This window comes from Ptychodera flava, unplaced genomic scaffold, assembly GCF_041260155.1.
Source record: "Ptychodera flava strain L36383 unplaced genomic scaffold, AS_Pfla_20210202 Scaffold_33__1_contigs__length_2856901_pilon, whole genome shotgun sequence".
Classification (NCBI taxonomy): Eukaryota; Metazoa; Hemichordata; class Enteropneusta; family Ptychoderidae; genus Ptychodera; species Ptychodera flava.
The window spans coordinates 642,294-669,713 of NW_027248355.1; the positions used below are offsets into that span (position 1 = coordinate 642,294).

At 38.9% G+C, this 27,420-nt stretch overlaps 3 protein-coding genes and 1 long non-coding RNA gene across 4 annotated transcripts; 1 reads left to right on the top strand and 3 right to left on the bottom strand.

Annotated features, from left to right (window-relative positions):
- Positions 1 to 2,533: 2,533 nt before the first annotated feature.
- On the bottom strand, positions 2,534 to 26,011 carry LOC139127532 (zinc finger protein 26-like). Its single transcript, XM_070693438.1, has 3 exons — positions 25,772 to 26,011; positions 4,722 to 7,024; positions 2,534 to 2,599 (listed from the first exon to the last, which is right to left on the bottom strand). Exons 2-3 carry the CDS (start codon positions 6,378 to 6,380, stop codon positions 2,534 to 2,536), a joined length of 1,725 nt encoding a protein of 574 aa, XP_070549539.1. The 5' UTR covers positions 6,381 to 7,024; positions 25,772 to 26,011.
- Positions 8,433 to 16,291, top strand: LOC139127521 (uncharacterized). The gene is made up of 3 exons (XR_011551043.1): positions 8,433 to 8,639; positions 15,637 to 15,802; positions 16,153 to 16,291. It is a non-coding gene; the product is annotated as an uncharacterized lncRNA (long non-coding RNA).
- On the bottom strand, positions 8,816 to 16,305 carry LOC139127520 (uncharacterized). Its single transcript, XM_070693425.1, has 3 exons — positions 16,084 to 16,305; positions 15,568 to 15,795; positions 8,816 to 9,458 (listed from the first exon to the last, which is right to left on the bottom strand). Exons 1-3 carry the CDS (start codon positions 16,286 to 16,288, stop codon positions 9,037 to 9,039), a joined length of 855 nt encoding a protein of 284 aa, XP_070549526.1. The 5' UTR covers positions 16,289 to 16,305; the 3' UTR covers positions 8,816 to 9,036.
- On the bottom strand, positions 16,578 to 18,850 carry LOC139127533 (uncharacterized). Its single transcript, XM_070693439.1, has 2 exons — positions 17,364 to 18,850; positions 16,578 to 16,817 (listed from the first exon to the last, which is right to left on the bottom strand). The coding sequence occupies exons 1-2, from the start codon at positions 18,456 to 18,458 to the stop codon at positions 16,578 to 16,580; spliced, it is 1,335 nt and encodes a 444-aa protein (XP_070549540.1). The 5' UTR covers positions 18,459 to 18,850.
- Positions 26,012 to 27,420: the final 1,409 nt, after the last annotated feature.

Sequence of the window (27,420 nt, forward strand, 5' to 3'; positions counted from 1 at the left end):
GCATGTGATCAAAATAAAATGTGAAAATGAAGCATAATTTGAAGAGAGATGCATGAAACGAGATAATTGAATTAATGAGGTCCCATATCAACTTTCAGCTGCCCTCACAACACCTATAACGTTAACAAAATACAACATCAAATTATAATGTTACTATTGTGTCTAAATTCTTCATTCGATTTCTTTTGTTTTTTGTTGTATACGTTAGGAATAATTAACCATTAAACGTATTATAAACGGTTCTTTGTACACAAACGATTAGATTTGTTTACACAAAGCATAGGCCAATTTAAAGACGCCCATTGGTTATAAATACCGGATTACATGAAAGGACGCTGGTTATGCAAAGAGACGCCTTATGAGTAGCTTGAAAAAAGAGCTCCAGCAATTAGGTTTTTTGCGTGTTTTTAATGAAACACTATGAAATAGGAATGCTCTACAGCAGGGTAAATACCGTATCAATGAATAATGACTACATATTTTTCAAACCGATAAGTTTTTGCCACAATGAGTAATTATGCGTGGCCAGTGAGAACGTCGACCCAGAGGACGACGATGGGGATTTGAATATCACTGCCAATCAAACCTTGTGCAAAGTAAGGCACGAGTCAGCTTGATGTGTACCTAATGTCGATTAGCATTCGCCTCATCTGCTAACGGTGACTAAAAATAAATAAAATATGTGCCAAGATTTCTATTGTCGAAAGACGCGCTCATTAGGGACTGGACGTAAATTAACAGGGGGGAGGGCCGATGGGATTAGGGGGAGGGTCACAAATTTTTGAGCCTCTGTTTGGGGGAGGGTCACAATTTTTTGAGCTCCTCTAAGGGGGAGGATCACAAATTTTTGGGCTTGTTGTCGGTGCACTAAAGGTAGAAAGCAAAATTGTTTGTATAGACAATTATGCTCACATGACATCACTCGCACACTGCCTCTTACTTTCTATTAAGTGCTCATTCCCAACTCTCTGTGCATCTCTTCCCCACCATTATCTTAAATAGGATTGTCTCTCTTGCTGCTATTCTTATCGCCATTAGGTTTGTAGCAAATCCAATCTATTGTTCCTCAGCTAACCTGTGGCACTCTGGCTGCCCAGTGTACATGTAGTGTGTTTCGTTAATAAACATTGGACAGTGTTTTTGCTAAGATTGGGGAACATTGGGAACCCTGGTAAAATTTCTGTTGTCCGCTTGTATGACTGCACTGATATACCAAGGCTTACCCTGGTAAAATGACCGAGGAACCCCGGTAACATTTACCTAGGTACCGCCCTTAACAAAAACACTGCTGAATATTACCACATTATCTTACAAAATCTTCAACCTATAACTATTTGACAATATTATTTCTCATTCCACTTTTTGTTGATCAACAAAAGTTCCCTCTCTTTCATAAGCCACTTCCCTTTAAAATTTAAGGCCAAGCGCCACCCTGCATCAGTCACTTTATAGGTACATGAATTTTAGATTAGAGATACTATTGTTTGAAATTAAGAGTAAGCTTTGGTGGGATAATTAATAATTTTGATTCCAGAAAAGTGATTTTAGTATACTTAAATATTTTAATACAGTCATCTGATTGGTATGGCTTCTTGTGGCATTTTTCAAGTTTATATTGGCTTTACCACGTGGGTACTATCTTTGGAATGGATAGTGTTCATTTGTGTTGTGAAGGCAGGATATATGACATTTGTTGAAATTTAATGTGGGTAATTTACACAGTGAATCAGCCATGTTGATCACGTATTCAGATTGAACATTTGCATTTTCTTGCATTTTCTTCAAATCACTGTCACAAATTCCGACTGCTTAGTATGGCATCATTTTACAAATGGTATAGCCACAAACTGATGACGTCAAATCGCCGTGCACAAAACACAGACTGTGCTGTGAATGAGATGAACAGTACGGTCAGTTTCGTTCCGCCGGTCACGATCGAGCTTCGTGTATATTATATTGAAGGCGATCACAGGTGGGAATCGTTCAGCGGACCTTGGATGAGCCACCATAACATTACTTGGATCAAAAAGAATAAGTATACCGGCGAAGTTAGGGTTCTGCTTCTTTCGGACGTGGGCATTTCACTGATGAAATGGGCGATATTGTTGAGTTCCAGTGATCCCGCACACTCCCGGGTTGAGAGAGCTAATAGCATAGTGTAGGTATGGAGGTGAAACATGCGTAGGTTACTACCTTCGTTGTCAATTTTCACGAAAAATAGAGGACGGAGGTAGGCTTTGCATCATCTCCTTTGCATGAGGAAGGATGGTGGAAGTTGTAAAATTCTTGGTTTATTGTTTAGAATTGATTGTCTCCTGATCCAGGTAGATCAACGTTTTTTGTATTCAGTAAAAAAAAATTAAAAATACGACATTTTTCTAAAAGAATGCACATGAGATAATTTAGGATGCTTTTGGAAAACCTTATTTATCTCGTAGTGCATACAAATTGTGAAAAGAAAACTAATTTAAGTTGGGGAGTTTTTACTGTTATCAAGACTGGAATTACTGGGCGGGGGGGGGGGGGTTGTGACCTAAACGCTGGCATCAGAGGAAACTTGCACAGAAAATACTGGACGCTTCACTGTTGGGAGAGGTGCCTAGAAGGATAGCAGGTATGAACGCAAGTCACGTCTTGTGCGGGTCGCAGGGATGTTTTCACAAATACATGTATATAGGTGTGCTACAGCTCTTACAGTCCATGTACCCAAATCCTCCATATCGCTCGTACATGGGTCATCATTGACAGTAAGTAGTGTCTTTGACACAAACCAAACGGCCCTTTTCAGGCCGCCACATTGCCCAAAAAGAGAACAGTACACCTGTTTTTGGGCCTAAGTACACACACATACCTCATACCTCATGCTCATTGTCACAAAAATTCCCATAAAAATATGAAAAAAAACCTTTCGTAACTATACAATCGCGGCATTATACATTCGCCTGTTTTCAGGTTTGTATCGATTGAATTTTCATTATTTGAGGATTTTGTTGCATATTGTATATCGTAGGTGATCCGGTGTACACGGCAAATGTTTGATCATTAGCACCTTCTACGCCCACACTTTGTGATTGGCAGCAGTTTGAAATGGTCAACGGCTATGTTGTCGATGCCACTGACCGTGTATAGAACGAAATTTCCATCAATAACGCACTTGAAACTGTAAAAGAGACGGTATTATAACACACCACATGCTCATTCCATGTCGCGATTTGCCAGAATACGTCACGTGACGAGAAAATAGATACGTCTAGTCCCCATCGGATCGACAAAAGTGACGTCAGAGGGTATTTTTTGAAAAGCTATTTCCCTAGGGAAATAGTTCTGACCAAATTTGGAAAAGTGCCCAGTCACGTGACCGTAGTGTCGTCTGCAGCTTTGCAACAATGGCGGGTGACTAGAACGTGATGTGCGTCCGGGATAGGTGACGACACATTCTCTGAAACAGATTTTCCAACGTTTTCCAACATTCCAATAGCGTAGGAACTTGAACAGCTCATCGACGGAAAAGATTAAAGTGCAACTAAGGATGTCGCTAGGTATGCTTAGAATATTTTTTGAAAGATAGTGGTACCACGTACGTACAACTGAAACCGCTGTGGAAACATCGCCCGGTAAACTTGTCACAATGGATTGTTGCCGTGCAAAATATCAAAACAGATTAAAAACTATATAACAATACACCATGAGCATGTGGTGTGTTATAAAACACCTATAGCCTGGTCTTTATTCGGGCTATAGCGCTCGTCTATTACCCCTCGTGGCCGTGTGTTACCAGAAACACATCGCTATACCCCTCGGCCTACGGCCTCGGGGAATAGCGATGTGTTTCTGGTAACACACGGCCCCTCGGGGTAATAGACGGGCGCTATAGCCCTCATGACCAGGCAATAGGTGTTTATTAAGCTCACAACGCTATGTCCAAAGTATTCACCAAGCTTACGGATTCCAATTAAGCAGCTATCGTTTCCCTACCCAAGCTATCCAGCACAGCGTAAAGGCTGTCATCTTAATTCAAAAGCTACACTTTCTTAGGTACCCCTGATCGTAATGTAGCACTTACAAAAAACAACTCTATCAATTTCTTATCTAGGACTTTGCAGAAAATGACTTTTCACTTCTCACCATCAATTTTTTGAACAAATTGTTCATTTTCTGTGAGTAATCATGTGATATGAGAGACTTCAACCATGTGAAAACCTTTTACCATAAACTTTAGAAAAAGGGATTATCATATATATTCTAACTGCTGTTAACTTTTAGGGTTTGACTCAGGGTAAAACCCTTCCCAAACATTTTGCAGTCAAATATAATGGCTTTTAATTTGTATATGTCCTGATGTGATCTTTCAAAGTTCTACTCTGTGTAAAACTCTTATCAAAGACTTTGCAGACAAAAGGATTTTCATTTGTATGTGTCCTGGTGTGAAATTTTCGATAGCCACTCACTGCAAAACCCTTCCCACACACTTTGCAGACAAATGGCTTTTCATTTGTATGTGTCCTCATGTGAACTTTAAGGTGTCAACTTTTTGAAAAACCCTTCCCACACACTTTGCAGAACAATGGCTTTTCATTTGTATGTGTCCTGATGTGAATTTTAAGTCCCCAAATGGTTGAAAAATCCCTCCAATACACTTTGCAGACAAATGGCTTTTCCTTTGTATGTGTCCTGATGTGAACTTTAAGTCCCCAAATGGTTGGAAAACCCCTCCAACACACTTTGCAGACAAATGGCTTTTCCTTTGTATGTGTCCTGATGTGAACTTTAAGTCCTTCACTTGTTGAAAAACACTTTCCGCACACTTTGCAGACAAATGGCTTTTCCTTTGTATGTGTCCTCATGTGAACTTTTAGGTCTCCACTCTGTGCAAAACGCTTTCCACACACTTTGCCGACAAATGGCTTTTCCTTTGTATGTGTCCTCATGTGAACTTTTAGGTGTCCACTGCGTGCAAAACCCTTTCCACACACTTTGCCGACAAATGGCTTTTCCTTTGTATGTGTCCTCATGTGAACTTTTACATATCCACTCATTGAAAAACCCTTCCCACACACTTTGCAGACAAATGGTTTTTCATTTGTATGTGTCCTCATATGAACTTTTAGTCCTCCACTTGTTGTAAAACCTTTCCCACACACTGTGCAGACATATGGTTTTTCATTTGTATGTGTCCTCATGTGATCTTTTAGAATTCCACTCTGTGAAAAACCTTTCCCACACACTTCACAGACAAATGGCTTTCCCATAGTATGTGTCCTCATGTGAACTTTTACATGTCCACTCGTTGAAAAACCCCTCCCACACACTTTGCAGATAAATGGCTTTTCCTTTGTATGTGTCCTCATGTGAACTTTTAGTTGTTCACTGCGTGCAAAACCCTTTACGCACACTTTGCAGACAAATGGTTTTTCATTTGTATGTGTCCTCATATGAACTTTTAGTCCTCCACTTGTTGTAAAACCTTTCCCACACACTGTGCAGACATATGGTTTTTCATTTGTATGTGTCCTCATGTGATCTTTTAGAATTCCACTCTGTGAAAAACCTTTCCCACACACTTCACAGACAAATGGCTTTCCCATAGTATGTGTCCTCATGTGAACTTTTACATGTCCACTCGTTGAAAAACCCCTCCCACACACTTTGCAGATAAATGGCTTTTCCTTTGTATGTGTCCTCATGTGAACTTCTAGAATTCCACTCTGTGAAAAACCCCTCCCACACACTTTGCAGACAAATGGCTTTTCCTTTGTATGTGTCCTCATGTGAACTTCTACATGTCCACTCTGTGGAAAACCCCTCCCACACACTTTGCACACAAATGGCTTTTCATTTGTATGTGTCCTCATGTGAACTTTTAGTCCTCCACTTGTTGTAAAACCCTTCTCACACACTTTGCAGACAAATGGCTTTTCATTTGTATGTGTCCTCATGTGAACTTTTAGTCCTCCACTTGATGTAAAACCCTTTCCACACACTTTGCAGACATATGGTTTTTCATTTGTGTGTGTCCTAATGTGATTTTTTAGAATTCCACTCCATGAAAAACTTTTCCCACACACTTTGCAGACAAATGGCTTTTCCTTTGTATGTGTCCTCATGTGAACTTCTACATGTCCACTCTGTGGAAAACCCCTCCCACACACTTTGCACACAAATGGCTTTTCATTTGTATGTGTCCTCATGTGAACTTTTAGTCCTCCACTTGTTGTAAAACCCTTCTCACACACTTTGCAGACAAATGGCTTTTCATTTGTATGTGTCCTCATGTGAACTTTTAGTCCTCCACTTGATGTAAAACCCTTCCCACACACTTTGCAGACATATGGTTTTTCATTTGTATGCGTCCTGATGTGATTTTTAGAATTCCACTCCATGAAAAACCTTTCCCACACACTTTGCAGACAAATGGCTTTTCCATAGTATGTGTCCTCATGTGAACGTTTAGATGTCCATTCCTTGCAAAACCCTCCCCACACACTTTGCAGACATATGGCTTTTCATTTGTATGTGTCCTCAATTGAACTTCTAGAATTCCACTCTGTGAAAACCCTTTCCATGCACTTTGCAGGTGAATTGCTTTTCACTTGAATGTGTCCGGACGTGAACATTTAGATTTTTCAGTTTTTGCAAAACCCTTACCATATACTTTGCAGATTAATGGCTTTTCACTCTCATGTGTCCCGATGTAGATTGTTTTAGAGAGTTACTGCTTTGAAAGCCTTCACTACATTATTTGCAGAAAAACTGTTTTTACAAATATGAATCATTGTGTGGTATTTCATGTCTTTGTTCTGTGTAAAACTCTTTCCACATTCTTCACAAACAAATGTCCTTTCTTCACCATCCAAATGACTTTCTTCATGTTATTTCCATGTAAAATACTTGTCGTAAGCTTGGACGAAACATTTTTTCTTTTTCAAAATGGGTTGCTGTCTGACTCATGTTTTCTGTTAATGGCTTCCCCTTGATTGTTGATCTTGCTGACAAGACGTTTTTGCAAGAGATGTTTTTGAATATTCTGAAATAGATGCATAAGTGGAATAAGTGTGAAAGATATTCTACTTTAGTGTGTTATTAGTATAGAAATGAGATTGTTTTTAATGTTGAATTATTCATTATACTGACGAGAATTCAGCTGGCCGCCATCTTGAAGTCATGAAAATTAGCCTGTCATAGAAACAATTAAATAATAATATATCTTTTAAAATTTCATTTGCAAAATCTAGATGCCAAATGAAACTGAAATTACAAAATATACAGGCTATTTGAATCTCCTCTCCGAGACAAAAGTGATAAGTAGGCTGTCATATTGATAATGCTAGCTAAATTGATCAATGCTGAAAGAGAACCAGTTAAAATATTTTCTTTTTGTAGAGTTTGACAAACAAAATCAACAACAAGTCATCGTCGATGACTCAGACCCCATTTGTTAAGGGTACTTTGATTTAAAGTCCTCAGAGAGGACTCGAGTATGTTAAGGCGAGGCTCTAGAAATTTCTCATGAATATGCAAATTAGTACTAATAAATATTCATAACTCCACGAGCGCGCTCAGCCAGCGTGGCCAGGTTCAACTGGATCGCAGATGTGTCTGTGTACGTGTGGTGTGCGAGTGTACGCTTCGGCTCACATGGGCAAAAGACCGAAACGGGAGGTTTGGAACGGCATTTATGCCAACCCACCTCACCGTTTCGGTCTTTAGCATATTCAGAGCCCACTAAGTTATGACTTATACATATCAAAATCGCGAAATGGACTCAGACGAAGGATATTGTGGCTACGCCATCATGGTCGATCGCCGCCGCGGCCATCAGCACATGTTTCATGATGTTGATTCGCCATCATTCATCAAGCCAGGCCAGGGACAGACTCAGGTGCCGCTTTTGAAACTACATAATGAAGGTAAGTATATATCAAATATTTTCAAAACGAATTCCAGGAGTCACACGCATACGATAACAGCATGTTTTGCCGTGTGTCTTTTAACGGGGGGGGGGGGACTTCGAACTGCAGATCATGCAAGAAATTTTAGAAACACGTGATCAGTTTTTCCTAAATTCCTTCGGCTAAAGGCTGCCAGGTTATCGATATTTTGAAACGAATGTACTCGTAGGGCTTCTATTACCATGTAAGCATTAAACTAATACAAGCTGACGAAGCATACAGCTTTCATTAGATGTAGAGGACGTCGTTTAACATTTACTTGTTCCAAGTTGTCTCACTGACGTTTTTATGTTTGCATAATGTAATGACCTTCAAATTCCAATGTCTAGAAATCAATTATGTAGTTTACGTCCCCACTGTCTAATAATTTGTAGTCTTGTCGTCTCTTATGAAGTGCATCTTTTTTCCATTTCTATCTCGGTTTTAAATGTTGGGTTAGACAATATTTACTGACAGTGATTGGTTGTAGTGGTAAGGAAGGGGGTAGTTCATTCCATGTGAAGAGGGGTATTTTATATGGCAATGAAACAGGAAGGGGAAGAATATTACTCATGCCAGTTGTGTGTAGATATTAAATGGCTTTCTCCTTATGGAATACAGGAAACAACCAGTGCATTGCAGTGGCAGTTTAAAACATTCTGCTTCATATTTGCTATTGCGGAAACCAATGAAGTGAAGAGCAGTATTCAGGTAAGATCATGATACCCCATGAACAAGTTCAATACATATTTATTAGTCAGTATTCTCAAAGACTGTATACAGCACTACAGGAGTTGGTTGTTTTTTCCCAACAAAATTCAATATTCCAAGAATATAAGAACAGTGCTACTTTAAAGTATGCATTAATTAAACATTATATTGCCAAGATTAGGTATTGTGCAATTTAACAAAATAGCAGCTCTAATATTGCTGCATGGAAATGCAAATATATATTTTGGATGAAAATTGATAAAACCATTTCGCCAATTGCCCATGCAAAAAAAAATGCACAAAGCTCTTTGCGTCTCTCTTACAATGTAGCAAGCTTAAAAATGCAATGATATGTACAATTGTAAACACAGTATTTGCCTTCGTTAAAATACAGATTCTAGCAATAATCAATATTCCAGCGTTTTAGGAATTGGGCAGCTAATTTTGTTTGTTTGTACAATTTCAGTATATGTTTATTCTTCTTACAATCTTCCAAATTCGGTGCACTGCCCCCATGATTTACACAATATTCTTGTTCCCACTCTTTGATTGACTTTTTGGCTATTCTGTATGATTTTAACAGCTTCGTTCCTACTTGTACTTTAGCTTCTATGTATTCGTCATTTATTTTCTGATTGTTGGGATAGGCCCTCAAACGATTACCTGTTTTGTCAAATTTGTCTACTTCTTTTGTCTGTCCTAGCACAAATATTAGACTGTCAATCGTGGCGGAGTTGTTGTTAACCTTCTTTGATGGTTCTTCTTGCATGGCCATGCTTGAATTTGTGGTTTCTTCGACATGAAGTATGCTTGACTGATCTGCATGCAAATAGCATTTTTATGTTCAGTGTTAGAAAAGTACAAATTATAAGTGTATACCAAAATTTAATAAATTATTAAGCAGTTTCATTTGATATTGGAAAATCATATAATAGATATAAATTTTATGACAAGAAATTCAGTGCCATACTTTGACAGCTCTGATGCTGCTTCCATAATTTCAGATGCTATTTGATTTTTTGACAAGCAAATGCTCTCAGTGTGGATTGTAAATAAGCTCAGAGATATCATAGCACACTTGCTTAGCATTTGCAAGATCATTTTTTCAACATGATTCAGGTCCACACCAGTTGAGTAGCATTTAACTTTAATAGTCACAAACAGGTAAGTGTTACGTGCAGAGAAAACGAACAAAAGGGTGAACTCAGCAGTTAACGTTTAAACAAAATTTATTACGAAAATAAAACTAATTGCTAAGTCAGGGATAGAGTACAAGCTTTAAAGTGTACAGACTACTTATCTCAGCTGGGACGGCAAAGCTCCAGTCTCAGAGTTGTAACAGTCAGTCGGATGAATGAACAGTCCTTTGGCTTGCAGGCTTGAACTGCCACAAAGTCCACAGTATAAATCCAGCGTTGGCAGTGAAGGTCTTGAAAAGTCTTGAGAATGACTACTGCTGGAGTTTAGTAACACACAAGAGACACGATCCCAAAAGTCTGACTGGAAGCTGAGCACGTCCCTTTTATAAAGGCATATAAGAACAATCTAGAACTTTTATTGACATGCTAATTACTGTTCTAAATTATCTCTCTTACACAACTAATCAACTTTCCAGAACATTCCAAACATGACTAATTGAATTCAAGGTTGTGAGGTCATTAAGGGCAGTGACCTTGAGAATGTTCTAGACTAATTGAACTCAGGTCATGATGAGTGTGGGGGAAATGACCTACATAACACACCCCCTCTTCAAAAAAAAGAAAATTTTTCAAAGAAAAATCTTTCTTTTGCAAATGTAATCTTGAAAAGATTTAAGTACTCAATTTTTTTTCTTACTCTAAAGTAAAACTCTTGAAAGTGAACAACAATAAACTCTAAATACGAGAGAGACAGTCTGCAATTAAATTGTCTCTGCCTTTGGATATGTCTAATGTCAAGATTAAACTCCTGTAACATTAAACTCCATCTTAGCAATCTCTGATTTTTGCCTTTAAATTTCTGCAGAAAACAAGAGGGTTGTGATCAATATAAACCACTATTGGCTGATTTGAAGAAGAAACATAAACTTCAAAATGCTGTAAAGCTAGTATCAAAGATAAACACTCTTTTTCAATTGTAGAGTAGTTTCTCTGAGATTTGTTAAATTTGTGTGAAAAGTAGCAAACAGGATGTCCCATGACTATCTTCTTGCAATTTGTTGTTGGAAAACTTGAAATGGCACTGAATTTGGCATAAAGTATGCACGGCAAAGTCCGGTTATTTTTACTGAGTTCGATAAAGTCATTGTTCGGCAAATACTTGGCTTCCTCCTGGAGATATTCCGCTTTCGCAGGATTCAGTCCGTCTGGATGTTGTTCCACTGGATTACTGTCGCAGACATCTTCGTTGTGGTAGATGATGTTTGTCCTCGTTGGAACATCTTGGAACAAATGTTCATGGATTGGTTCTTTCAGCTGTTGTTGGTGTTCTGGCTGGCGGGTGTGCAACTTTGTAGACTCCAGCTTCTCCAGGATTTCTGAGTTCTGAAGCTTGACCGAGCCCAGCTTTGAGTTTAGAGTATTTTCACTCAAGTCAGTTTCAGTATCACTATCTTCATAATGGCCAGAACTGACTGTACTGACAGGCTTTGTTTTAGTAGGATTATCCCTATCCAAATATGGCTTAAGCATATTTATGTGACATAGCTGTTTTTGTTTTCGCCTGTCAGGTGTTATTATGATGTAATTTAAATCACTCAATTTCTTATCATTAGGTATGGCCCAAAGTAACGAGCATGGAGTGGTTTGCCAGGAACCGGAAGTAGAACAAGAACTTTTTGACCTGGTTCAAACTTCCGTTTTGAGGTGTTTTTATCATATTTGGTTTTCATTGACTGCTGAGATGACTCAAGATTTTCTCTGGCTAATTCACATGCTTTAGAGAGTTTTGTACGAAAATCTGACACATATTGCAAATATTCAGACAATCATCATCGTCTGATAGGAATTTCTCTTTAACGAGCTTAAGTGGGCCACGGACTGTATGTCCAAATACAAGCTCAAATGGGCTAAACCAAGAGACTCCTGAATTGACTCTCTAACAGCAAAGAGCAAAAAATGAATTCCTTCATCCCACTGCTTCTCTGTGTCAAAACAGTAGGTCCTAATCATGTTTTTCAAAGTTTGATGAAATCGCTCAAGAGCACCCTGACTTTCTGGATGATAGGCGGATGACCTTACTGTTTAATGCCTAGCTGATCCATTACTTGTTGAAAAATACCAGACATAAAGTTGGAGCCTTGATCGGACTGGACACATTTAGGGAGGCCGAATAAAGTGAAAAATTTGACTAAAGCTCTCACTATAGTCTTTGTCTTTATATTTCTCAGTGGTATGGCTTCGGGGAACCGAGTTGATGTACACATAATTGTCAACATGTACTCATTTCCTGATCTTGTTTTTGGTAGGGGCCCAACACAGTCTATTAGTATCCTACTAAATGGTTCTTGAAATGCAGGAATTGGCTGTAAAGGGGCCTTTGGAATAGTCTGATTTGGCTTTCCTACCATTTGACATGGTGACAAGTTTTACAGAAATGTGCTACATCCTGCCTGAGATTAGGCCAATAAAAGTGACTGAGAATTTTATGATAAGTTTTCCTGACTCCTAAGTGACCAGCCCAGGGGGTTTCATGGGCCAGGCGCAATATTTCAGCACGATAGGGCTTTGGAACCACAATTTGATGTTTTATAGCCCAATCGTCATCAACCAAAACATCTGGAGGTCTCCATTTACGCATGAGAATACCAGACTTTGTATAATAGGAAACAGAGCTATCTGAAGTTTTACCTTCATCATCTACCCTGTCAAACAAAGACAAAATATCTGGGTCTTTGTGTTGTTCTGCAATGAGATTTGATCTAGAAAATGTCTGACTTTGGTCAGCAGAAGTTTTACTGGAAGTTTCAAATCCACGAGGGATAACGGAATGATCCGTGTCAAACACCTGACTGAGAAAGGTGTCATTTAAGTCAACATCTGTGACATTATTTTTGAGAGTATTTTGATTCTCGGAAGTTTTCTTTGACATGGCTCGAGTAATGCACACGAAGGAAATAAATCGGGTATCTCTTGTTCAATTGGCTCTGGATCCTGATCTAAAGTAGGATTATCAGTCACAAGTGGATTAGTAATGACCTTGTCCCCAGCAAGGTCGTTTCCAAGAAGAAGGTGAATCCCTTCAAAAGGCAAAAAAGGCCTAATACCTAAAGTCACAGGTCCAGAAACAAAGTCCGAAGACAAATAGACATTATGGAGAGGAACAGGAATGTAGTCATTACAATCTACCCCCTTAATAAGAACTTTAGAACCTGAAAATGACTTTTCAGAAAACGGCAGGGTATCTGCCAACAAAAGAGACTGGGAAGCCCCGGTATCTCTTAAAATTTTGACAGGGGTAGCGGAAGAGAAATCACTAGAAAGTGATATAAAACCATTATGAATAAATGGCTCGAAAATACCCATAATGCTATCCTGAGAAGAATTGACCTTGACCTCATTAATTGGGGATGAGAGGGGTTTAACCTCAGAAAATGTGTTGCACACATTATTAGACTCTAATTGAGTTGATGAAGAAATAAAGCCGGTTGGCTTAGATCCACTTTGACCACTTTGACCTTCACGTTTTCTTTTCAATTTGAAACAATCTGACATTAAATGGCCGTCTTTCTTACAATAATTACAAGAAAGTGTACCGAACTGTTTGTCAGAAGGAGATTGAGACTTGGGATCTGATGATGTGTGAGTGTTACTTAAATTTTGTGAACTGTTGTCATTTGATTTCCTACTTTCCTTTGAGAAATTCTTGGATGAAAAGGAGGAGTTAAATTTACCTGCATTGTTTCTGTATGAAAAGGACTGGGATGGTTTGCTGAGAAATGAAGATTTGTGGGTCAATGAATAATCATCGGCCAAACGTGCAGCAACCTCCAATGTATCTGCCTTTTGTTCATTGATAAACGTCTTGATGTCACTCCGGATGCACCTTTTAAATTCCTCAATCAAAACAAGTTGTCGTAATTTGTCATAATTCTGACTGACCTTTTCAGAAGAACACCAACGATCAAACAGTTGTTCTTTTTGTTCGAGCAAATTCAACATAAGTTTGATCCTTCACCTTCTCACAATCCCTAAATTTCTGACGGTAAGCTTCAGGCACCAACTCATAGCCCTTGAGAATTAATTCCTTCACAGAATCATAATCTGAAGCCTGCTCTACTGACAACTGAATGTAAATTTCTCTGGCTTTACCCACCAAAGCACTCTGCAAAAGCATAGACCAGGACTCCTTAGGCCAATTCAGACTGTGAGCAATTTTCTCAAAATGGAGGAAATATTTATCAACATCCTTTTCTTGGAAAGGGGGAACTAACCTGAAATGCTTAGTGATGTCAAACTTGTCTGAAGGGAAGAATTTTCCTAACTGTCCAAGCTCTAAACGTCTCATTTCTAACTGTAGTCGATGTTCTTCCAATTCTCTCTCCTTTTCTCTCTGTCTTTCTTCCATTTGTAATTCTTTCTCTCTCATTTGTAATTCTAGTTTCTTGATCTCCAATTTGTCTGCATTTCTAATTCTAATTTTCTTAGTTCAAAGGTAGACTCGGGCTCATAATCTTTCAAGGTGGATTCCTCAAATTGGCCTAAATCAACTAGATGTTTGGCAATACGGTACTGTATTTCCCTCTTGCGCATAGATCTTTTGACTTCTACTTTAAGGAAATTGGCCAGTGTTATGAGGTTGTCTTTTCTGAGGGAATTAAATGTGTCCTGATCAAGGTCATCCATAAATTCGTCTGGTTTAAATTCCGCGATGATTAAATTTCGGTGAGCTCATAATATACAGTAGTTTGGAAAAGGCTGGCACAATATTGTCAAACGGCTCAAAATGTTCGTACCCCGGACAAGCCCCCAATTTGTTACGTGAGAGAAAACGAACAAAAGGGTGAACTCAGCAGTTAACGTTTAAACAAAATTTATTACGAAAATAAAACTAATTGCTAAGTCAGGGATAGAGTACAAGCTTTAAAAGTGTACAGACTACTTATCTCAGCTGGGACGGCAAAGCTCCAGTCTCAGAGTTGTAACAGTCAGTCGGATGAATGAACAGTCCTTTGGCTTGCAGGCTTGAAACTGCACAAAGTCCACAGTATAAATCCAGCGTTGACAGTGAAGGTCTTGAAAAGTCTTGAGAATGACTACTGCTGGAGTTTAGTAACACACAAGAGACACGATCCCAAAAGTCTGACTGGAAGCTGAGCACGTCCCTTTTATAAAGGCATATAAGAACAATCTAGAACTTTTATTGACATGCTAATTACTGTTCTAAAATTATCTCTCTTACACAACTAATCAACTTTCCAGAACATTCCAAACATGACTAATTGAATTCAAGGTTGTGAGGTCATTAAGGGCAGTGACCTTGAGAATGTTCTAGACTAATTGAACTCAGGTCATGATGAGTGTGGGGGAAATGACCTACATAACATAAGTCACTGGTGATCCTGTTGTAAACCATGTCTGTGCAATAATTCTATGAAATAATGTCAAACTGCATACATATTTCACATGAAAGGTAGCATATGGATCAGTTTCTGTTGTGTATATGAAAGCTGTGGAAACAGAGCTACATGTACCTGTGGTGGGGAAGGCTAGGCTATATGAAGTCAACTCCAACATTCACATTGACCTTTTGATTACCCTCATAGACACAGCCTTTCCTGTCACAGATAGCTGCATTTCCTTAGCTATGTAACTGACTAAGAATTATTTGCACTGCTATCTGGTGACACAGCCAAGTGTTAGGAACATCAACTGCTTAACATGTCACGTAATGTATTTGCCTTTCAGGTGAAACTGATTACTTTCTTGATGTTTCTACTAAAAATGATTACCCTGTTGAGTGTAGCCATTGTCCATATCATCTGTTTCCATGTCTTCAACTTCAATTTTCTTCTTCTCAGGTACACCAGTAGGTTCAGGATCATCAAAGGTCATTGTTATTCCAGGAGCAAGTACATCATCCTCAACTGATACGACATGTTCATGGATACCATCAAACATGGAATCATCGTCATCATCTGCTTTTGAAGAGGGCATGTGCTCTGGAGTTTCCTCTGAATCTGCAAGGTATATGTAAAAAATACCCATATTAATGTGTTGAACATATTTCTTCAATATATGTTATTATGTAATAATGAGCATTCATTTGATTATCCTCATAGACACAGCCTTTCCTGTCACAGATAGCTGCATTTCCTTAGCTATGTAACTGACTGAGAATTATTTGCACTGCTATCTGGTGACACAGCCAAGTGTTAGGAACATCTACTGCTTAACATGTCACGTAATGTATTTGCCTTTCAGGTGAAACTGATTACTTTCTTGATGTTTCTACTAAAAATGATTACCCTGTTGAGTGTAGCCATTGTCCATATCATCTGTTTCCATGTCTTCAACTTCAATTTTCTTCTTCTCAGGTACACCAGTAGGTTCAGGATCGTCAGAGGTCATTGTTATTCCAGGAGCAAGTACATCATCCTCAACTGATACGACATGTCCATGGATACAATCAAACACGGAATCATCGTCATCATCTGCTTTTGAAGAGGGCATGTGCTCTGGAGTTTCCTCTGAATGTGAAAGGTGTAAAAAATACCCATATTAATGTGTTGAACATATTTCTTCAATATATGTTATTATTGTTATTATGCAATAATGAGCAATTGGTACTAACAGTCAGAAAATCATTACCTTAATTAGCTATTTTACACTGTTGTTGTGTGTTTCAACTTCATGGATTCAAGAAATACATTGCAGTTGATACACAAGACAAAATCCCTCAAAATAGCCGAAAGTTACACAATGTATGGCTAATTTAGGTTAAAGTGTGATATAATTTAGGTTAAAGTGTGATATAAACCACTGTTTCATTCAAATATATACTCTTACCTCTTATCTTCAAAGTTTGTGGTAATGCTGCCATTTTTTCACCATTGCTATCATAGAGCTTTATTTGGTAGAGTGGAATGGTAATTGCACCATTTCTTACTCCATTCACACAATCCAACCAACATCTGTTGATATACTGTTGTTCCTTTCGCAGGCAAGATGAACGGAAATGATGCAGAGGTGGTCCTGAATCCTATGGGAGTATAAAGGTAAGTATAGATTATTCAAGCATGTTTAGCTTTAAAACAGCTGTAACATTTTCAGTGTAAGGCCAGTGTAAAAGGCAGTTCCTGATACTGTATATATGTGATTACTGTGCTCTGGGATAATCGTGTACGTTAGAAATTTATTCGTGATTATAATGTTCCTAAAGTAAGTGATAATTCTGAAAAGCCATAATTATAAACACAAGTTCCAATACCCAATCGAGCAATGAGATAAATGCAGCAATGATAGTGATCCAGCAGCTATGTGTGTGATGAGTCATCACAAATATATCAGGAAGACTGCATGACAGTATATATGAAGCTGTAACTTTTGGAGATATAATTTCAACATGTTCTCTTTATTAAACAGTGTTTTCTCAAATTTCCCAAGGAACATTGCAAAGCCTTGTATCCATCTTATCAACACTACACAGCCTGTTTGTTTGTTGTCAACATTGGTCATTATCATGGACAATGATTATACAGGTAAACCTTGTAATTTTTGTGAAAAATAAAAGAAAAACTTTACGTACCTTGAAATCATCCTGAGTATCAAAAAATTCAACACCAATGTCATTCCTCTGCCACCAGACACCTTCACCTTGCATCAAGAAATCTGCTATTCTTTCATAGTGGCTTTGCAACAGTGTTGGTCTTCGACTTATTGTTTCTGCTGGGATAGTGGTGTTTGGTCTTTTGGGAAGTTGTTTTGCAATTTTACTGATGTCTGATTCAGTAATTTGTGATGAATCTCTCTCCCTTGTAATTTCCTCTTCAGCATCCAGGCGTACCATGGCGTTTCCTATGATGCCTCCAGGCCGCTTTGATGATGTTGCTTTGGTAACTCTCCGAATTCTGTTGAACACTCTCTCCTGGTTTTCAGCATTGGTTGATCGAAGAGAAACCACTCGAAGTTGATCCGGCTGATGAACAGTTAGATTGTGGAAGTACCTCCCGAACATCTTTCGTTTGGTAAGTTTCTTAGGATTACTGAAGATCGCTTTACACATGATTCCATGTAGAAAGGCAACATTATACAGTCGAAGAATCAAGCGAGGGCATCTTTCGTGATCATGTTTATAGGCTATTTCACTTATTTCAGCAAGCGTGTCTATAAGCTGACTGTGTTGACTACTTACACTACTTTGACCACTGACCTTTTCATGTAGGTACTGTGACACCAAAAGGATCGCCTTGCGTGCATCACATCCCCGAATTTCGTCTTTGTCACCATACATGTATGTTGCCTGAATAAAGGTTTGTAAACTGACCGCTTCATCTTTGTCTTCAATGTCTGATGGTAGCTCTTCTAGTACATTGTGTATGTGACCTTTTATATCATGCAGGGGCTCTGATGGTAAGATTTCATATCTGGAGCAGTTGATGTCAGCAAGGTTTGCTTTTGGAGATAGATGAAGCAATGATGGTACTCTCTGAATACCGTGTAAGATTTCAGAGAGTTTAACTTGCAATTCAGGTTTCTTTAAACCTTCTGTTTCTTCACCTCTAGCATCCAGCTCTCTTCTTAAGTCAGCCACTGTTAGGTTTGCAAACGGATGAATTGTTTGCCCTGACCTCTGTCTCCATATGGGACTTCCCTGGATCAGCAAGTCATGCTTCTTTTCCATGGAGAGAAACTTCAACCTGTAACATGAAGAGAGATTGTCATGCTTTTTTGATTCCACTCCACAGATACACTGGTAGTGACCACCCTTTTAGTGTCCATCTTCAAATTCCTGTGCTGGTTCGTCACCATGGAAGAATCTATGTACATCTTCATACAGTATCGTTATTTTGCGGGTCGACGGGTCAAATTGCGGGTCAAAGTGCGGGTCGATTTGCTGGTCGCCCGAAAACGATAGAAATCAGACTTATCTTCGTGTACAATTGTTTCTTGAAATAAAATGAACCATGAAAAACACCTAGTTCCTTTAAGGTCATATTTCCTTTCGTGGATACCACGAAAAATACAACATCTTTGCCGATAATTACACTTCCGGGTTTCACCTATTGATCGAGAATGCAGGTCTGAGTGCGCCACCAACGACCTCATGCATGAGAGGAGCAAGGCTTTTATTTTATTACTCAGGTCGCATGTCGTGACCGGATTTCCATACAGTACAGTACATTACCAACAATTTCTCTTGATTTGCATGCTTGAATGTTTCCTGTGCCAAGCCTGTTTTCTCTTCAACACATTTGTAATATTTTAAACTGCAAATTACCAGTTTATTATTAATTGATAAAAGTGTACAGATGACATGCAACATTTCTGTTTGAATTACATCTCAAATTACAGAGGTGCTGAAAATACTCAGATTTTCGATGCAAAATAATCACTTACTGAGGTGGCCTACACCTGTTAATAGTCCAAAGTGAAAATGTTCTTTAATGACAAGAATGATATCACTTTTCAGGAAAGACAGGTGCAACTGGTTTCCCTATTTTTATTGAGATATTAGATAAGGCATTTGAAAATGTCAGAAATTATACAAAAATTTAATGCAGGGCAGCAACCAGCACTTTGCAACCTCGAGTACCCCAAAGCAACCTGAAAACCCGTAAGAAAATAATGGCTGACTGTGACCCACAACTTGTAAACTGCTCAGAAAGATGTAGCCCGCAGCGACCCGCAACCTAAATATTGGCCAGAAAGGAGTGACCCGCACTTGCCCGCAGCAACCCACACTGGCCCGCAACCTAAAAACTGTTAAGAAAGGAGTGGCCCGCACTAGCCCGCACTGGCCCGCAGTGACCCGCAGCCCGCACGACCCGCACAATAGTTACACTCATCTTCATACTGGTGTCTTCCATCATTGGATTTTATTGGCTTGACCGCACTTTTTAGATCTTCAACTCTTGTTTCAATGTAGGACAGCTGATCAGAATCGTAAGAGTTCGATCTGCCCATTATATATAAGTGAGGCTTCTCAACAAGACTATCAACATTTACTTCTTTCCCATATTTGTTCAGGTACTCTTCATTAGTGAGATAGGTAGCGCTCTCATACACCCAGCTTACCATAAACACAATATGGGAGTGGTTAGCTACGGTGCTACATGTATGGTCATGCCATACTTTGAAGTGACGTGTATAATGTAGTTTCTTCAGTTTTCTTCGCATTTCATCCAATGTTTCTCCTTGTTCGTACTCGTGAATTCTTCTTAACTCATCCTTCATTTCTTTTTCTTCTAGGTTCTGATAGTAGGGGTCATCACATCCATACACCTGACTTCTTAGAATGCCCAGTTTAACTTGTCTGTCAAGTTCTTGTTTTCTGATAGTTTCTAAATTTATTTTCCGAGCATAGATTGTGTAGCTTTCTTCTTTTAATTTGCCATCTTTTCCAATTATCTGCTTTTTAAACTCTTTAGGTGCTATTAATTCACCAATATCAATTTCTCCATTTCTAATTTTTGTTTTCAGTATTTCCTGCAGGGTCCTTGCTGGCCTGCCCTGGTGTAGTGACACCTCCCCTCCAAGACCTTTCAGTGTTTTCCGAAGAACTCGTCTATCAAAGTCACGACCTTGAACTTGCTTGTGAATATTGAACTTGTCAATATTGATGCCAGCTGATTTTGCATATTCTTTCAGGATTTGACCTCCATTTGCAGCTGCAACCCCAAACTTTCTTGCTAGGCTACTCCAGTTAACTTCCTTACCTTCCTCATAATTTGATATTTCACTTATGAAACTGCTCTTGTTCCAATCTACAGATGATGGTTTTCCGATTTGGTCTTTTGGAATCAACTTGTTCGTGGACTCTAACTGAAGACGACGATTTACTCTCTTCTTGGCTGAATCAACAGACTCGAACTCAACAGATCGACGACATGTTTCATAGCTTGAAAATGACTGACCAGAACCGAGTACAGTCTTCAAATCTCTGTCATTTTCAGTGTGTGATTTTTCAATGCTTTTTTTCATACCGGTGTATATCACTCGTCTATCTTTTCTTTTTTCTTGTTTGCTAATTTTTTTCTGCAAACCGATATCCTGAACTTTTAAAAGGGCTTCATTAAATGGTGTTGAATAAACATTATTATATGACTCTTCCAGTCGATGGTATAACTGTCCAGCTGCTCTGACAGCACATTTAACAGGCACATTGAGCCTTGTCTCATTAGAATTTCGCAATTTTCCCATCTGTCTCATTGTATCTTCTATGACATCGATTGTAGAGAAAGGTAGACTCTGAACATGATTCTGATAGTATTTGTTCAACAGCAGAACGTCAGCATTGCTTCTTTGACACTCATTACAATCGAATGCTGTGTGCAGAGTTTGGATTGATAAAGGCAGTTTTTGCCAACTTGCTAGAGAAAAATGCTGTAGAAATGTTGTCTTTTCATGTTCCCTGTTCAGATGCAACCACTGAGCTTTAGTACTGAGTGTCTTCTCAAATTTTGAGAGTTTGAGTTTAAACAGATCACTGTCAACTTGCATTTTACTGCTAGTTGCCATAATAGCCTGATAGGTAGCATACCTGTGTCGTATGGATGTGTTGTACACTGGCATAAATCTTGTTTTGTTGACATTTTCGCCTTTATCCTGTGTAGAATTCCCAGGTTTAGGTAGCTCTTTTGTTGCTCTTGCTGCAATTGTCATAAAATAACCACAAAACGTCATATCACACTCTAAATGATTCAGTGAAAACTTTGGTGAAAGAAGCCAGCTTTCGTCTGCTGCAAAATTGAATCGCCAATTTTTTGTCCGATCATTTGAGTGACGTTGAACTTTGACCTTTCAAGGTGTACGTTTTCAGAGCGAAAGTGGGTGAAACGCATATCATGCATATTGCGGCATCAGCACTTTCTTGAATGTAAATGTAGTACACAGACACGTTGACCGTTGACAGTCAAAATAAAGCTTTATTTCTAAGAAAAGTTTGATCTTTTTTCTGTTTTTGCAACATCTTGTTGTCAACACTCACGACATGTACAAAAAACCGTCAGAGACAAAAGCAAGGTTGAGTATTTCTCGATCTCCAGAACTACTCTCACACCGACGCTATCGCTTAATGCGACAGCTGAAACATGGGGACAGTGAGCGTGCTGAAATGGACGCGAGCGTCTCGTTGCTAGGATACAATCAGCTGTCTCTACCCAGAAAGCATTGCATGTTGGCTACACAAAGGCTCATTCTGGTCCCTGGATGGGCTTCCCCAGGGGTCTCCCCGGGGCGGCTGGAGTCTCAAATTACAAAGAGAAAAATGCAAAAATCCAGCCGCTAAACATGTTATATTTCTAAAATCGCTGATTTAAATATAATATTGAAATGTTTGTCAATATCATGCTGACAATTCTTTTCCCCGGAAAGCAAGTGCTGGCACAGTTTGCCCCCGATTACGCTCGTATCGGAAGTCGTCCGTCAAGGGTCAGCTGATATTTTGTGGCGAGTCATTAGTAAGGGGGCAAAATTTCTTACAGTATGGGTGACACTAGTGATGGTAAGTGGGGCCAAAGCGGACAATGTGGTCATTTACAGGATCTGGGGAAGTCTACCGGCTGGATTCTGTTCTCGAACTGACAATACCATTTTCGAACCAAAACTACCATTATTTAGTCAAATTAACAATTATTTCAGGGATTTCATCAATATAATACTATTTTGCAGAGTCGCTTTTTATAAAATACGTATACAAAGTTTGACTAGTACAGAAGGTTGCGCCGATTTAGCCAGTAAAACCGAAACGCACTCGGCGATAGAGGGCGCCCTTTAGGGAGCCGTGCCTTAACATACTCGAGGATGGAGTAGAGCCCTCTTCATTAATTAGGACTGTGATAAAAATACTTTGATACAGATGGCACTCAATGGCCAAGAATGAGTTCCATGGTGGTGAAAACATAAAACCAATGTAGGCCGCCATCCTAATTACAAAAGGTCATTAAATGAGTCAATTAGGAATTAATCGACATGATGCTGTCAGACATTTTTGCATACTATCCAAACACTAACAGATTATCACCGGTACCATATTTAATAAAGTTTGATGCACTATTTACAACACTAGGAAATCAACATCTGTATCAAGTTTCATCAATTTGACGCAGTATTTGTGGATATATCACTCGAATTAGGAAAGTTCATTACATATGCGATGACAAATTAATTAAAATGACACTGATAAATGTCTTTTTCACTGTTAGAGCAATGTGAACTTAACATCCTACCAGGTTTCATGAAATTGGATGCAGTATTCCTTGACATATCAGCCTGATTATGAAACTTCAGTAATTGACATGAGACTGCTACATGCTGTAAAACAGATTGACGCGCATATGTATGAAAAAACTCAATGTCCTTGTACCAACTTTGAATTATACTGGTCGAAATATGTCTAGTTATGGCTCTGTACATGAAAACATTGTAACAAAATCGCCACCACGCAGCCGTATTTGATTCTACTGTCTAAAAAATCGACATACATATGTATGACTTAAGTCAATGTCCATGTACCAACTTTGAATAAAATCAGTTGAGACTTGCCAGAGTTATGGCTCTCGACATGAAAAAATCGTAACGAAATGGTCACCATGCAGCTATACTCAATGTTATCGTAAACAAATCAATCTGCATATGCATGATGTAGGTAAATGTCCTTGTACAAACTTTGAATAAATTGATTAAGACGTGCCTGAATTACGGCTAGGACATGAAAAAATTGTAACAAAATGGCTGCCATGTGGCCATATTGGATCATATGATGAAAAAAATTAGCGTTCATGTGTATGACATAGGTTAATGTCCTTGTACCATCTTTGAATAAGATCAGTTGAGATATGCCTGACTTACGGCTCCGTACATGAAAAAATCATAACAAAATGGCCGCACGGCAGCCATATTAGATTGTATCACAAAACAAATTGACGTGCATATGTATGACATAGGTCAATGGTCTTGCACCAATTTTGAATAAAATTGGTTGAAACATGTCTGAGTTATGGCTGTCAATGGTCTTGTACCAATTTTGAATAAAATTGGTTGAAACATGTCTGAGTTATGGCTCTGTACATTAAAAAATCGTAATAAAATGGCCGCATGATGGCCATATGACAAAACGAATCGACGTGCATATGTATGACATATGAAGTAATCCTTGTACCAAGTTTGAATGAAATTGCTCCAGGCATCTCTGCTATATCTGCATGAACAGACAAACGCATGCACGGACGGACGCACGGACGCAGGTACATGACCAAACCTATAAGTACCCCCGGATGGTGTCCGTGGGGACTAAAAACCAAAAATAATAATAAGACTAATCCAGATTAACTCCAACAGATATAGGTCGCTTGCATCATTATAAGGACATTGAATATAGGTGTCAGAGAGGCACTGAGTTCAAAATTTCATTTTAACTCTCCACTGTTGAATCTGCACAAAGTTAGGGCCTTCCTTATCCTCAGTGTAAAGGGTTCAGGTGAAAATGATTCTCTGAATAACGATACAACTTCCGCTTAAAGGTAAAGTTCACCAAGGATGACTTCTAGTGTGCAAGCTTTGGGGTCGCTTGTCTTCTTGCAGTTGGAGTTAGGCTTCATCAACTTTGAAAAATTTGAAAAATGGGAAAAAGCGCCAAACTTGGCGCTTTCATCACGTGATATAGCAGGGACCATATTCAGATAAGTTTGGCATTGCCCACTCTCCCTCATGTTCACACAAGGCTGTACTTGCATGCATGCATGCATGCATGCATGCAGACAGATGGGCAGAAAGAGACATACATACATACACACATACATACATACATACATACATACATATATACATACATACATACATAGACACACAGACACAGACATTCATACATGCATACATACATACATACATACATTCATACATACATACATACATACATACATACATACATACATACATACATACATATATACATACATACATACATACATAGACACACAGACACACAGACAGTTGACACTATCTTACTAGATAAGCTCTCTTTTCATGTACCAAATTTGAGCTAAAAAGGCATGTCAAAATGGCACACTAAAAAGTAAAGATTTTGTAAATGTGACTCCAGGAGGCCGAGAGGAAATTTTTTAGCAAAGACTTACAATACCTCTCCGTGCATAATGACTTCATATCTGACAGCAATCTTTACTTTTCTGTCATCCTTAGTTTCGACTTGATTATTTTTCAAAGGCAACCTTTATTAATCTTTTTCTTCAACTCTTTCAAGCCCCCCTCCCACCTCGACATCAAAGGTTCCTCCCCTTAAATCACATACAATACTATCCCTCTTACATAACCCACAGGGCCTCACAAGTGGCTATTTAAGTCAATATTACAGCGTTTTTCTTTTCCCCGTTTAGGGCCCACTATACATGCCAATGCAAGCTACACAAAAGACAGCTACACAAGTGTTGTGCTCTTCACCTGGTTTATTTGTAACATTGAAAAAGAAAGAAAAACGCTGTAATATTGACTTAAATAGCCATTTGTGAGGCCCTGTGCATAACCAATGACCCTTGACCTGACCTAGGGCTGTTTTCTTAATACAATGTACACAATTACGGGTTGAGTGTCTTTGCCGCAAATCTTACTTTGATCAAAGTTGGATGGATATGGCCCGTTTCGGTTGGTTCGACACAAAGTATGGATGTAAACAAAAGATCCATGCTCACAGTTGCTTGTGGTTCGATACACGGCGAATGTCACTGTAAGCACAGTTGCGAGTGTAGTGATACGTACCGGCCGCCGCGTACTATGCATAGAATAATTGGTTATTCTATGCATAGTACGCGGCGGCCGGTACGTATCATTACACTCGCAACTGTGACTGTAAGCTTTAGAGACGAGGAAGTTCGTGAACAAAATGGCTGTCGTTGAGTGAGGAGATGAAATTCCCTTACAAAGAGGCTCAGTTCATTCAATAAAGCAGCATCGATGGCTCCCACTACATCTCTAAATTCATACCTGCTATCTTCTTTGCGTCAAGATTTATCTTCTGTGCATTTCCATGTACGATTTCCGAGGTGATCCTTTCTAACAACAGCTGTCAAACAACCATGGCTGGATCAGCATACCGGTGCACTGCAGTTTGTATCCCCTGTAGTCCGGTTCCCTGCCCCCTTTCTACCGCTGGCTGCGCTGCGCTAACGAAAAGGGGGCATGGAATCAGCAGACTGGGATCCCCTCCTGATCTTGTCCGAGCACATGCGCAGAGAATCAAACAATGCTTCACTGAAATGATAGCCAGCTATATCAGTTGATTTCCTTTCTGTTGCCAGTTTTGACACCCGTAATAAAATCCAAGCTCCTGTTACTGTTGTATGTGTAGTTATCTAAATAAAGCAAATGTTGAATTTCCAATCTTTACTTAAATATGTAATGGATTTAAGAAGTTTTAAAAGGTTGTTAAAGGTGAAAATCTGCCCATAACTATCGATATTTAATGACTGTAATGATACATTTTAAGCCAGGAAAAATGACGCCTGCAAATCTATCAATGACAGGACACTAAGGGAACGAGCACAATTAACGGCAGGGGGGGGGCCGGAAGAGAAAATATGTGGTGCGTATATTTTTTACAGGCCCCCCTAACACCAGCAAAAATTTTAGTGGCCCCCCCATCACCGGCAACAAAATTTTTGTGGCCCCCCCCCCCTCCCCAAAAAAGAAAGATTACATAGGTACAAAGTTGTACACATATATATAATCCTTATAACTTTTAATATATGCTTTAGTGAAAACAACATTCTTGCATTCTTGAAATAAATAATAAACAAATAAATATATAAATAATAAACAAATAAAATAACTTTACTTCAACTGAGTATCTGTATGATGTTTTCAGATGTTGGGGAAAAATGTATAACATGACCGTTGTGATTTCAATGCACTTTCCACAACCCAGTGTCTGCCTTTCTATGACTACCCAAGATATTCAATGTTACTCCACTGTAATGAAAGTCTGCCATTGGAATAGTCCTTCATGGGCTAACTATAAAAGACCCATTAATGCCATTTTTTCCTCCCTTTTTTTCAGTATTTTTTTCCTGTGTGTCCACTACGTATTCTAGTTCTGAACTGCCTATTAGCCAGTCCACATTCCTGTGTGGAACAGGTTGAATGGTTATTTGAGGAAAAATAGGCAGTCCATAGCAGTCCAACCTGCCACATGCCAGTATTGGAAATATGACATGTTAAAATTTGAACATTCATCACTGGCTATGAATGTGAAATCAGACTCAGCCATGTGAAGTAACCATTCATTAGCAGTCCTATTGAATTCATGATAGAAGGGAAGATTGTCAATGGATTGAATGGTAGCTTACACATGTGGCGGTAAAAATTTAGACATGCATTAATAAACTCCAAGGACTGACTTGTTGTCAATTCTCATGTTTTCACATCCCTATTGTCTATTTAATTTAAATAAATTAGGCGGCACTCATGTGTAGAGTTGATTTTACTTGGGTTAAGTTTTTCAGGTGAAATTACTCATGTTTGCACTATAGAAATGCCACATGGGTCACATTTACCAGTTAAATTGTTCTCAGACTTAAATATTTAGTGGCTACAGAAGCAACGGTTTGCCATTTTAAAGTGACAGTATAAAGCTG